The sequence below is a fragment of the Leptopilina boulardi genome, unplaced genomic scaffold (assembly GCF_019393585.1).
Source record: "Leptopilina boulardi isolate dan_hultmark-lab unplaced genomic scaffold, ZJU_Lbou_2.1 LbouV2_123, whole genome shotgun sequence".
Classification (NCBI taxonomy): Eukaryota; Metazoa; Arthropoda; class Insecta; order Hymenoptera; family Figitidae; genus Leptopilina; species Leptopilina boulardi.
In genome coordinates, this window is record NW_026137667.1 from 1,216,724 (window position 1) to 1,230,860 (window position 14,137).

General features: G+C 30.6%; 1 protein-coding gene across 11 annotated transcripts in view; it reads right to left on the bottom strand.

Annotated features, from left to right (window-relative positions):
- The window catches only part of LOC127290759 (transcription factor AP-2-epsilon), a 132,911-nt gene that overhangs the window by 12,945 nt on the left and 105,829 nt on the right, over nt 1-14,137 (bottom strand). For 10 of the 11 annotated variants that reach the window (XM_051319600.1, XM_051319576.1, XM_051319609.1 and 7 more), the window contains 2 exons: nt 11,932-12,117; nt 11,390-11,441 (listed from right to left, as the gene is read on the bottom strand). In XM_051319600.1, coding sequence (XP_051175557.1) covers nt 11,390-11,441; nt 11,932-12,117 — 238 coding nt within the window. The remainder of the gene's footprint in view (nt 1-11,389; nt 11,442-11,931; nt 12,118-14,137) is intronic. The other variant, XM_051319551.1, reaches the window with a different exon arrangement.

A 14,137-nucleotide genomic window follows, 5' to 3' on the forward strand; every position in this document is an offset into this window, starting at 1 on the left:
CCTGAGTACTCGGAGAGAAAATCTCGAATATTATAATTCGTGGATATAATTTCTTAACTTGTCCAACAACTTTTCGAGGTCTAAGACGAAACTAGCAATTATGTCATCACATGACATTCGAGTGAATTCTTAATTAGAAAATGTGTTTTTGAAAAATTCAATGTCTTTCAAAATATTGATTTTGAAATTTTCTTCACGCATCAATTGAATAATTTGTCATATATAAAAATAATTATTTTTATAGAAAATATAAAATTATATTTATACGAATGCGTTTAGAAATGTAAAATTTTATATTTGAAGAGAAAATATTTAAGGAATATTAAAAATGTAAGCATATTGAAAGTAAAGCAGTCGATGAAAATTCATTTCTATATAATACATCGATAACTCGCGTTATTGCATCGGCATCGTTTCCCTGTGGAATGCTTAATATCGAGAAGGGCTGGTCAAAGCCATCGTGTTATTACGCAAACTATAAAGCGCGATGGTCAGCTTGAAAACTCTTCATCGTTGAATTGAGACTTGAACGATGGTTGGAGGTAGAATAAAGAGCCTCTAAACAAGAAACAAGGGTTGCCTTTTCAATCCTGATTGAACAAGGGGTTATGAGAGTATTAGCTGCTAGAGAAATTTAATTTCTTCAAATTCCTTAAATCAAAGACTGACGATGCAAAGATTACCCTCTAACATAAACCCCAGTATTTCATTATTTTTGCAATCCAAATTTTTAATATTTAATAAAACAATTTAATAAATTCAATTTTAATAAGAAATGAAATTCGAGTAAGATAAAATATGACAAGATTTAATCATTTTTATAAATTTATTTTACCCTTCTATACCTTCAGAAAACTAAATACAATTTCAATTGTATTGAATCAAGAAATATCACATTATTCGTTATCAGTTATTTACCTTCTTCGACTTTCATTTGTTCATAGTTTATCATAAGTTATTGTACAGCCTCCACATAAAGACACTATTTGCGGAGGCGTATAATAATTTATTTTACGATAATAAGCATAGCTTCCATCTTATAGCCTCGGAGAGAATATGCTTATATTGGTGTATATATTTTAAGCACTAGATTTCGAGGTAAAGTTAGAAAACTAATAGTTTGCAATTTATTCTCGAAATTTAAACCGTTTGTTGCAAAGTTGTCTTACGTCTTCTTTACACACTGCATTTACATTTAAAACTTTATATTATTACTTTGCCAATTACTTACCCCGTTATTTTTGAATAAAAATATAAATACAAGGCTTTTAAATATTATTATCATTATTTAAAAGGAACAAATTGAATGAACTTATGGTTGTGATATCCAATATTTTCTAACAGAATTTCGTTGCTTCGAATAAATATTGAGATTGTTCAAATTTTGATTTTTACAATTTAATTTACTCCAGTAAATAATTTTAAATAATCTTTTTTAAATCACATTTTAAGAATATTAGACATTTACACATAACGACAAGATATAAAAATGCAGTGGATAAATATTTTCAAACTTATATAACTACAACTATAAATTTTAGAAAAAGCATAAACACCTTTATTATTAACTCAATTTGAAGCATAATATTTTACGAAATGATAAAACAAAATGTTGAACACTACCATATAATATAAGTTTAGATGATGTTCAAAGTACGAAGAACAGTACTTTCCGATTGACAACGTAGATAAGAAAACCTTTAATCTTGATAGGATGAGTATAGAGAAGTAGAAAATTACATACTAAAGATTCACAACGGCACCAAAAGTATTTCGATTGACAAAGGAATTTCACATCTTACCAAGTGTCCTTGTTAGAAATCCTGATTATTAACAACCTAACAATATACCAATAAAATGTAATCGTAGTTTAACTTTCGTTTTTAATAATCTATAAATCATATTTTATTTAATCAAAAAATTAACAGATGTAAAATTGAATTAAAATTAAAAATATATGAAGGAGAAAGCAAAAAACTGATTTTAATTTTCGATAATAATAAATGATTTCCTAAAACCCATGCGGAAACCAAAAAGAATACTTTGAGTGTTTGATAAAATATAAATTATTCAAACATATCAAAATGCCTAATACGTGTAATTGATTGTACGTGCAGAATATATGTAGGAAGAATGAAACTTTCTCAGATTACGGATTAAAAGAGATAAAAAAAAAATTCTAATCACGCAGAGATAATATTTATTTAAAAATGTTCATCTGCTTTGAAAGGTTGGAAAGCAGGTTTTTCAGTAGCTACCGATATTCCTTCAAGTTCTACTACCTTCTTGTCTAAGACGAGATATAGTCTAGGAAGTGCAAGACAGGAGACAATTTGTCACTACAGCCGGGGCGTGGATATATTACCATGTAACGATTAAAGCCAAGGTGCTTTGAGGTTAGTCACGACCTGCTTCACAGAGATTAATTGTCACCCATTTTATGATGGCAAATAATTATTAACGGCCTATAGCTTTAATTTCCATCAATTATAACGTATTACCCTGAAAAGAAGGAAGCATATCAGCAGATCATAATATTCTCTGCTGCTTCATTTGATATGCACACGAAGTAAGAATGAGGAGATTTCATACTCAGTTTATACTCATTCTCGACATCTTGAATTAATATCTTTGATCAAATCACCGATTATCGATTTTACGTTAAGCATTACTAAAAAGTCTAAACTTTGATTATTTTCGACGCATAAATATTGGATAATTCTAGATAGATTCCATATATCGCAAGGAAAGAATTATTTGCGGCCACGGAAATTAAAAACTCGTCACATCCGTTTGTATACGGTATCTATTAAAATAAACTCCAAACAAAAATCCTGATATAGTATCGATAATTAAGCAATCTCGACGCATATTTATTTTTTGTAATTAATTATATGGTATTCGAGTTTAACTAAATATATTCTGATTGACTGACCCATTTTTTTTATATTTCACGAGTGGAACATTAAACAATATTTTTTTTACATAATCTATTATATAATTTGTAACAACTTTAAGGGTTAATACAGTGAGAAGTCGAAATTTACACGATATTATTGCAATACTGGAGAGATTTATATAAGAAAGGTATAAAATGGGAGCAGAATAGAAGCGGTTAGTAGTGATTGCTGTGTAAAACGGCAGGCTCTGTAATTTTCATTCCATCGGAAACGGGGTGCAGCGAGAGCACTAAGAGCACCAAGAAAACCAATGAACACTCAATGAAAACGATATCACGATGCTGCAAATGAGCGGCCTTGACAACTATATCGTCGATCATCGAGGCGATTGCAAAACTGCCAAGAATTTATTTTATTACGTATCTCACAACGACATCCGGTTAATCAATATGTTCATATCATAATTTTCAATTTATTTTTTATCAATATCTTACAATACTTGAAAATCATATATAATCTTGAAAATTATTAAAAATTTTATACTTTTAAAAGAGTAACGGAATGGATTGATGCATTTTTAAACTATGTTAGATCAACAAAATTGTGAGGTTTTATATATAAATAATTTTAGTTTCGACAACTTAATTTGGAAATTAATTAAGTTTAAATTAGTACACAAATATCACGCGAAGGACTCAATCCCTCTCATATTACTATATGCCAATAGGAAATTATACATGATCAAAGCTATAATTTAGTTAATACCCGGCGAAGAGCCGTTGGATGATTGATATGCCAATACTTTCGAGGAAATGGATAATGGTAAAAAAAATGTTATCACAAACGTTATGCTAAGAAAAAACTAAGCACAAAAGTATACATTTTTTACAAGAATACAGAAATTGTTATTACAATTCACATGAGAAAGTAAAAAAATATAGGAATGATAAATTTATTGCTCTATAATATTACAAACTATACTGATTATTGATTTATTTGTTTCATATATTTATGGTTATCATATTGATATAAAAAAATATTTAACGACTTTTATGAGAAATAATGTTACCAATCTGTTCTTTAATCCTCCGAAAAATCGTCGTATATATTAATTACGAGGTTTATTGTCGCGAATCAAAGAGAATATCGGCTTTTCAAAGATTCACGGATTTAATGAGAATTTAACGACTTATTCATATAGTGTGGTTGTAAAAGCAGATCTACGCTTTAATTGATCACTGTAAACGAAAAAAAAATATATATATGTATTTCACGTATATAATACATTGACTCAAACTTTGTGTTCTAATGCAAGCATCATTTTAGCAAATATTTCAAAATAAAAGAAATGTATAATTATAGGGTTATAAGAATCGAGGACGTAGAAAATCTAAATTGCTAAAATGACTATAATTTTATAGAAGTCATAATAATTAGTCTGAGAAAAAAATTAATTATAAAAAAATATATTTTGTTATAGAGGTTATATTATGAAATAGCCAAATTAATATCCAACAGAAGGAGGATTTAGAATGTTTATGATAACGATAGAAACTAATCAATTATTATATTTATATAATCAATAAATATATTTCTCTTTTTATATCATAGTAATGGTATACTCCAATTAACACAACAACACATGTTCCAGTCTAAGTTATATGCAATCTCACACATCTATGTTCCATAGTGTCACTAGGTTCGGTGCGCGGGAGAATCCCTTTTTGGTGCGTTTACAATACTAGTGTGAGTTAACATTTCTTACGTCGACTTACGACGGATTCCCCACACAAGTAAAACTGTCCAATTATGAAACATCTATTATGTGAAACTTCTCATGCTGGGCAAGTTGCCATTGTCCCCACTTGTCATAATTCTCGTCAACTACCGCACCCTGCTCTAGTGACAATTTAATAAAATTCTAGTTAAAATTAAAAGTTACTATAAACTGCAACACAATTACAATTACAAATGCTATATATAAGCACTTATTATAAATGATAATACTATATAATATTTATTAATTGATATATTCCTTGGAAATGTTCTCATATAAAACATCATTAAATTGATAAGCGAAGAAAGAAATCTCTACAAACATTTTGAATTCTAGTTTTAGACCGACTGTCTATCCTCTTCTCATTACTCATCGATTTTTTGTCTTAATTATTAACGACTCGACCACAAAACCAGTTCAGAATGTAAACTGTGATGAAAATCACCGACCGGTTGCTTTCACGATAATCATCACTATTAAAAACATTTTGAAAATTAATACAGCAATAATTATATTAAATATTAAATTCACTAGATTTTGTAAAAAAGTGAGAAAAAAAGGTAATTATTGCAAAACAAAATTGAGCCATTTTTTTGGTTACTAAATTATTTCAATTATATTAAATTATTTAGTTGGCATTTGCTTTCTTTTACTTTGTACCTTAAAAAAAAACGTTAATATATTTGGAAATTTTGAAAGTAGTATCGAGGTTTAGATAAAAAATTGAGAAGGTCAGATTAGAAATTTGCTAGTACGCAATCTGGGCGGGATGATTCATCTATCTTTGAAGGCTTTGCTATAAAGTTTACAACATGTTCTTTCGCCTTTATATGAAAGAGTGTATAACTTTGCTACACGTACCGTTAATTTTTCACTTGTGCCGACATTCAAAACACGCGATAAAATTTAATTCTCTTACGCTATATATACGCCGAACGTATACAACTTTAAATGAATATTGCTAAAAAAAATATTGAATAGTGATCGACGTTTGCACGAAAGACTATATAATAATATACTTATGTGTATCATTTAATTTTTTAAAGTCCATGTATGAATTTATCTTTGTGAATTTAATTGCCATTTTGCACTTTTGCAAATTAATAAATATTTTATTGAGAATTGCTTTGACATGTATAAATCTTTAATTCTTTCAAACTCTGAAAAACCCTGCTAGATAATTAATTTAAATAAATTAATTATATCCTAAATTAACTAATATTTTGGGTTTACTGGGATCATCTCTGTAGTTTAATCTTTCAAATTGTTAAGTGAATCGCCTATTGCAATGCACATGGCATATAAGAATATTAAACAAGAATTACGATTTAATCTTTGTTACCACTCTTGGAAAATTAATAGTGTTGGTAGAAATCTTTCGAAAGCTCCTGACCATTGATTTTTCGTAGCTTTACTTTGAAGATTTGTATTTGTTTGAATATGGAAATCTACACTTGATAAAGTTGCCTGGAAATAGAGATTAGGGTATACATTAACAGTTTAAAAAATTTTCTATTATTGCTTTTATGAATTTGAAAAATGGTGTTAATTGTGTTAATTTTTGTACAATGCACTGAGTTGACATGGCATTGTCGCCCTCCGGCTATACTTATCAGAAAGAAATCATTTTAAAGTTAATGCAGCCTTGCACACTCACACATATATAAAATGACTCGGCAGAGCTGTAACGAACGCACGTGATTTATGAGGAGATTATGTGATGTGATTATTACGCGAGGAATATTGATAAATTAATATTTCGCTGTTTGTTGAGTGCCTTTACGCGTGACACTTACTTACGATCCGCCACGCAGACAGGGTGTTCGCTTTAAAAGAGAGAAAGTAGATTTAGCAAAAAACCGCACAGTCATTGCTTAAATGAGGTTTATGCTTTAATAAAAGTCTTACTAATAACTTATCGTTTCTCTTCTAAATTATCATTTCATGAACGATATAATAATACCACGTAAGATTAATATATAACTATATATCGACCGACAACTTAAATTTCGATAATTTGCCTTTAATATATCATTTTTATTTCCTTTTATTTTAAAAATAATAATTTTTGTCAATTTTTGAATCAGGTCGTTAAATATTAATTTGATTTTACAATTAAAAAAGAGAAATGGAGCAAAGACACAAAGAGTTCAATATATACATATAGGTCTCGAAATTTGCAATATCCTAGGGTGTTAAATCTTTTGAAAGGTCTGACGCGTGTACGCACAATTTCCTGGTTAATCAAAAGCGCCGGAAACGGACCAATCGTCGTGCAGAAATGTCTCACTTATATCTCGACCTTGATTGGTTAGAATGAAAGATTGGGGTGCGACTTTTCGAAAGTTTAATAGTGGAGGGGATTGAATGAATGCTCGAGGGTGCAAAGGTACTGGTCCTCGTTAATTTAATTAAGGTTTTGATTTTCGTGCATGCTGACTGACTTTCTATCCTATCCCTCTTAGTTTTCCCTGCTTTCTCACTACTTACACACCCCTTTTTTAGACCTCATATGAAGAGAAGCGACACACGACTTTATTCTTGTGCGTTCTATTAAAAATGGTGACTGCAAAACTGTTTTCAGAACTTCGATGTTCAATTAACTAAATCAAAATCAATGAACTTATTACAGAAACATTTTCCTCCAAGTACACATTGAATTATATAGTTGAAAAAATAATAAAAAAAATTCAACTAAAATTAAATCAATTTCATTATGCAAAGTTCATTTTAATTATAAATTGTTAATTACGAAATGAGCACAATGTCTGCACTTGAAAGTGATAATTCTTCAACAGGGGCAAGGGATTAGAAAATTGTGGACTGCCGCATTTATTAATTAGGTTTAACGGTACATTAAGCATATTGTCATTAAAATTTATGTGTAATTGAAACGTCATTCGGTGTATTATACGAGCATTTAAATAGTCTCTCACGCAAACATACTAACTAACTTTGTAAATCATTTTACAACATTTCAGCGTAAACGATCTTCCTAAACCATATCTTCACGAGTTTTGTCGGTCACGTTTCTCTTTATACTTAATTACCAGTTTCGATTTTAACTCAAGAGTAATTGCAAAACATAAATAATTACAAAATTTTCGAATTTAATTTTCAGGTATACAATTCATCTGAATTTACTTTTAAAAAATTTTCTAATGCTTATTGAAATAAAACTAAAGTTCTTCAGAGGGCAGTTACTCCTTTCTGCATAGGACGATATTACCGATACAAGAAAATGTTACAATATGTCACGTCCACGCGACATTATGTCTGCAAATTATCGACCTGTGGCACGACTAACCAGTGTTTTTCACACGTGCCACAAGCCTTCGATTCTGTTAAAAATAAGTATATGAAGATGACCAAATATGGTATTGTAATCGCGTGATTCTTGCCAACCCCTTGCAAAAAATATCGATCCTACACTTATCGATTGGTTTTCTACTATATAAACCATACATTTTTAGGAACAAATCAGTTCTTATTTAGGTGTCACTTTCATCGGTTCCTCTTGAAGAAAATTCAATTTCTACCTCTGTTAGAAAGTTTCTTTATCAAGTGTCTACGCTCAAATAAAACTTCTGCTCTAGAAATCTTAATTCTGAATTCTAAATGTTTGATTCTGCTTTCAGTGTTATCAGATATTTGGACAAAAATCAAACTTCCAGTTTCTACGAGAGATATTTGTAAGAGTGAAAAATAAACATAACTTTGGTTCATCTAACAAAAGCATTGTTTCCTACCTGTTCCTTTAGTTCGAAGCCTTCCGCTTTGTAAATAAAACAGGTTTAAAATAAAATATTATGTTATAAGTTTTGTGCATCTCCTTCTGAGACGTAACAAATATGACGACAGGAGAATTGATAGTATTGTTGAAGCCTGCTCGCTAACGGATTGTTTAATTGAACTTGGTTTTTTTTTACAAAAAGAGGAGTGGTCAACGAGTCCAAAGAAAGGTGGATGAATCTACCGATGGTTGAGCGAATCAAAGTAAAACGACTTGAACGACAAGTCGTCCACTGAACGGCGCAAGATGATCGTGTCCCGCTTCTCGGAAGCCGGTTATACAATTACTGATCCTGATTCTTTCGTCATTTTCTGCCAAGAACAGTGCTCCATTTGAAAGACTGAGAGGCAAACCCTTTTCAAAGGGCCGCATTCTGTTTACTCCTATACAGATAAGTGAACCATAAACCTGATGTATAAGCTAGGATTACACGTGCTTAGGATTTTCCGCAGAAACATCACTCTTGTCGGTTTTTTCTTCATTTCTTTACTATTCCTTTAAATGCTATTAATTCCATTTACTTGTTTCGAGAAAAACTTTATTCAATTATCGCCATTCAATTATTCTTATTTCATTGCATGAAAGAAATATATAATATTGTGTTCACTGCATTTCAATGGTAGTTGCTCGGTAAGTTTAAAATTTGGAGGTTCAGCTTCAGATTGTTGAGATTACAATCATAAACATGTCTAAAAATAAGTGGAGGTCCGTGATTTTGTAATTTTATAAACTTGTCAACTGAAATTTTCATTAGTCGCTGTACAAGAAGCATGATAAAATCGAGAAACTCCTCTTTTTATCGTTCTGACACATTTTTTTCTTTTCTCAAGATTAATTTTCGTACGTGCCTCGAGTACAACTTTGTGACTAGAATTTTCTTCGAGTGTTTGTCATATAAGATTTCTTTTTGCATTAATTTTTTTGAAGCAAAAAAATGTCTTATCTTTAAGTTTATTTTAAAGATTCCTCAATTAAATGTCACAAAGGAATAAAAATTTCCCTCTGCAACGAGATAGTGAGAAATGTGATCTTGTATTTGCTATATAGCCAGGTGAGTGTTTCACCTATACAGCCCACATATTTGCGTGTCTTGTCAGTTGATGTATATATCTACTAAATTCATATTTTTTTATACGTGTGCCTTCATAGAGTGTCTGCTGAAACCAGGTCATACTTTCAAAATACGGTTATGTATATATATAAGTATATGTAATCTGCCTTGAAAGATGCAAGAGAGCAGGAGAAAAAATCAATTCAATGGAAGCTGACAAGCAAACTATTTGTCATTTGAGCTTCATTATTAATAAACAGCAGAGTTTCTTCTCACGGTGCTCTGACATGTATTTTTATTTCTTTGCTTAACAATGGAACATTCAAGAAATTTAATTTTTGCAAGTGTTAATTGTTATATTCATATATTTGTTTTATTTCAAAGGGAAACCTATTATTAGTATTTATTCTTGACCTCGGGAAGTAACTTAAATATTGTAAATATCATAAATATGCTGACGATTTTAAAGTGTTTCAAAAACAGTGAACATTACAAAAATCTGTATTTTAAAATATTTTTAAATGCACTTTGGAATCAACGGTTAGTACATATATATAATTTAGACACGTCTCGAGTGTGTTGAAAGTTGACAAGAAGGAGGGTTGTGGAAAAAATGTCCAAATAAGGTCTGAGAGCGCGAAGTAAACGAGGCATATAATAACCCTCGGTGACATTCGAACAAACAGCCATCTGTAGGTAATACCCCTGTGGTGAAGACCGCCCCAAAAACTACACCCCGTCAAGAAATTACAATGACAATAACGAAATCCGACCCGCCCGCGGGCACACACTTTTGCTTTATTTTTAGCTCTCTTCTTATTGACACCTCTCTCTCTTTCTCTTTCCTGCTTTTTTTTTAAACATTTACTCATGATTTTCTTCTCTCTTCGTCATGCACCAAGTACGCATCGGTAATTCTATAGCAATTGTACCTTTGTACTATTGTACATTTCCGTAACAGTCCATTATACCCGTATAGTTCTTCTTTCAAGGGGTAATAACGTGTTCCGTTCGTGGCACATCGTCGCGCGTTCTCCTAGAAATTCTTACGTTGGATCTAACTGATGTCAATGTACATTTCTCTTGGCAAAAAAAAGAGAGAACCACGAGGGGCCACGATGGACAACCGAGCAGACTTATTAGCTTTAATATCGGGGCGTGCTGAAAATATGGAGCACATACAGGGTGAAGTAAAATTTACTTCTATTTTTAAAATTTAGGATTGTTTTAACATTTCACTTCAAATAATAGTTTTTCGATACCTTTATGTATTAATATTTTTTTTTTTAAATTAATATTAAAAAAGTTAAAAGTATTATTATATACTAAAACAATTATTGATACTATCCGGAAATAAGTCATTAATTCAGCACCACACCCTGTATGTATGTGAAGAGACGTTTGTAATATGAGGATAGCTGAACACGCAATTCACAATCGAAATCCAGACTGCGAGTCTATTGTGGGTTAATAAGTAGGTAATCCTGCACCAAGTGGTGGACTTTTTGACATTCGACACCATTGAGGAGGAATTTTGAACGAAGTCACGCGAGACCCCGCTCTACATCACATGTTGTGTGTGGATTGCATTCACTAAACTGTATTTATGTATAATACACGAATGGTAAACTTTAAATTACCAATAACTTTTGTCTTTCTCTCCTAATTCTTAACAATTTCATTTTTAAATAATTCCACAATTGGAGATATCATTTTTAATTATGATTATAAGAAAATTTCTCTTTTATTATTATACTTTAACTAGTTGTAAACTATCATCTTTTATTTAATAATTATTAATAACTGATAATAATTAATTAATTATTACAAGGAATAAAAATCTAATTTTATTAATCAATTTTACTTACTTTTTAAAAGGGGTAAATCGTTCATGAATCCTCCATCGTCAACATTTGTGTTCTGCAAAATAAAAATAAGAAACCATATAATTCCACTATACTGTAACATTAAAAATAAATTATAGTTTTGTATGAATTAAATTAAAAGAATGATATAATTTTGTTTAGATTATAAATTGTAGTGTACTGTTTAATTGTCTTTAACAGATTTATTTATTCTTTCTATTTGAAATAAACGAAAAAAGGTTCAAGACTCTTTATGATATGAAAAAGCATTTAAAGAATTCTCAACTTATACTAAATGCCCTTTTGTACGTATATAAAATTTCCTAAAAAAACAGACAGGAATGTGAATACAAATTCAAAGCGAAATATTTGTCAACCACAAGAAGTTTACTTATTTGCTGTTTTGTCTTTATTTGAACTAAAGTAAAAATTTAGACTTGGATTGAACGATATTAAAGTTGCTGTTAGTAATAGAAATATATAATAATTTTTACCGGCTGCTAAAAATTATAAATTGATCATGAATAAGTGTTGCGATTACGTACATCGTCGCTCACCTGGGGGTCATCAACGAGACTTGTATGAAGTACAAGATCAGTCTGATCTAGACCTGGGGGTGGAAGAAGTGCGTCCGGACGTCGAACAGCACCATATTCAACACCTCTTCCGCCTCCACCACCGCCACCACTATTTCGTCCACCATCGTAAGGAAACGACGCATGCATATTTGTCTGAAACAATAAAATTACATATGATCAATTCAAGATATTTGTCACAATATAAATTTATATAAAAAATTAATTAACCCTTATTTGATTTCACACCATTGTTCTATTAAAACCATAATTTATTTGTATAAAAGAACAACATTTGCCAGGAAAGTTCAGTTCAGATTTTGGTACCAGCACGACATTTTCATATACGAAATCTTGTACAAATACTGTTACTCTGCCCAATTTTATACTCAAGTTGAACATAGAAGAATCTTTGTGTTAAAATTACTTTAAAAGACGTAATTAAAATTTTAATTTATTTAACTTTAAAGTAGAATTAAAATTTTCAAAATCAATTAATAATGACAATTAGTTTGACATGATAATCAAATTCGTTGTGAATCATGAGTAAATTTCATGAGGGGTTAAAATCAGCGTCGATTCGACCTGACGCAGAGTTATTTTTCTCTTTATGTGGTGAGATGAAAGCGGGTCTGCGGGTTATCGTTAGCGAGAAATCTCCTGCTTTCGCATAGACCTGCCTTCCGTTTCCCCGATGACAATCTTCCCTCCTTCAGAAGAGTCACTGATGATAAGTGTATCGAGTGGTCATATGTATTGTATACATGTATGTATGTGTATAAATATGTGCGTGCACGGACAGAAAAATAGGCCTCAACAAATAACTTCAGTAGTACGTGATGTGTCATAGAAATTATTTAAAGATTTAAAAAAAACAAGAGATCTACCGTTGATAATAATTACGTTATAAAAGTTACCTAGGACAGCAAAAAAAATAAATCCATGATTTTTTAATTAACAAAAAAAGTTAAAGTACTTTAGGAATCAGTAGCATAAAGTATATATACTTTATCGAATGATGAATGCCCGTTGAAAATGGGAAACGTTTTCAAACATTAACAAAGAATAAAATATTCACTGAATGGTTTGTGCAAAGTATAGATGAAATTCTAAAAGCCTGATTTCACACCGAGTGAAAATCCGTCATGGGAGGACCTTTGCCATCTCTATCATTAAGATACCTCGAATGGTTTATGCATGTAGATATATTATAAGGAAGGTGAAAATTCCTATAGGTTTAAATTTAATTTTCATCTTCCATCAGGTGTTGATGGTGCAGTGTACCTTACGCGAACGTCATTGAAGACGAATAGGAATCAACTTTCAGTATGGGATGAACAACATTTTCATATGGAAACACTTGGTTAGCGGTACTATAAACCTTCATGCTCTTTAATCTCTCACATTAAAGTACAAATTCTCTCCGTACAAATGTAAATAATCTTTTTAATCAATAAACTAAATACAAGTGAACCGCAAAAAGAGTTTCACTTCCTTAAAATGTTTAGAATTTAAATATTATTGACTTTTCTAATAGGCAAGAGAGGTGTGAAGAATTGTCTAAATCGTGACGATGGTTAAATCATTCTTATTAGTAAAGCATGTATACGTAAATTTGCTAACGGAACGTTTGACTTATTTTCCAAAGATTAAGTTACTAAAGAACACATGAAATATTAAACACATAAAATAGCTTCTGTTCAAATGAAAGCAAGTTGTTACATTTACCTGAAGAGTTTTATTCTAATTTATGAGAATGTATATGTATGATGAAGACAAGGTATTTTACGATAATATCAATGGTAAAAAAAAATTCTACAGCAAAAACAAGTCTATCAGTTTCGTTTGATCACTATTCGTTGGATATATTGAAATGCTAAACACGCGAGTATTCGAGTGACTCTAAAACCGCGATCCGATTCAAATCGAAAAATAACCTTCGCTTATTCTCAGAGAAACGATAATTAACCAATCTTAGTTTGCGTCTCTTTGACACATTTCCCACGTTTGGTGACATTTGTAAAAGCGTGCATGAACTTTACTTAATTAGAAAGGTGTAAAAAATTCTTTTTCTGTTTGTCTTTTCTTTTCTGTCTGGAATTTCCATGCAACGTAAAAAATAAAATTACATTTCCAATTGTTTTTGTGGCACATCATTTCAAGCATAACGGAAATT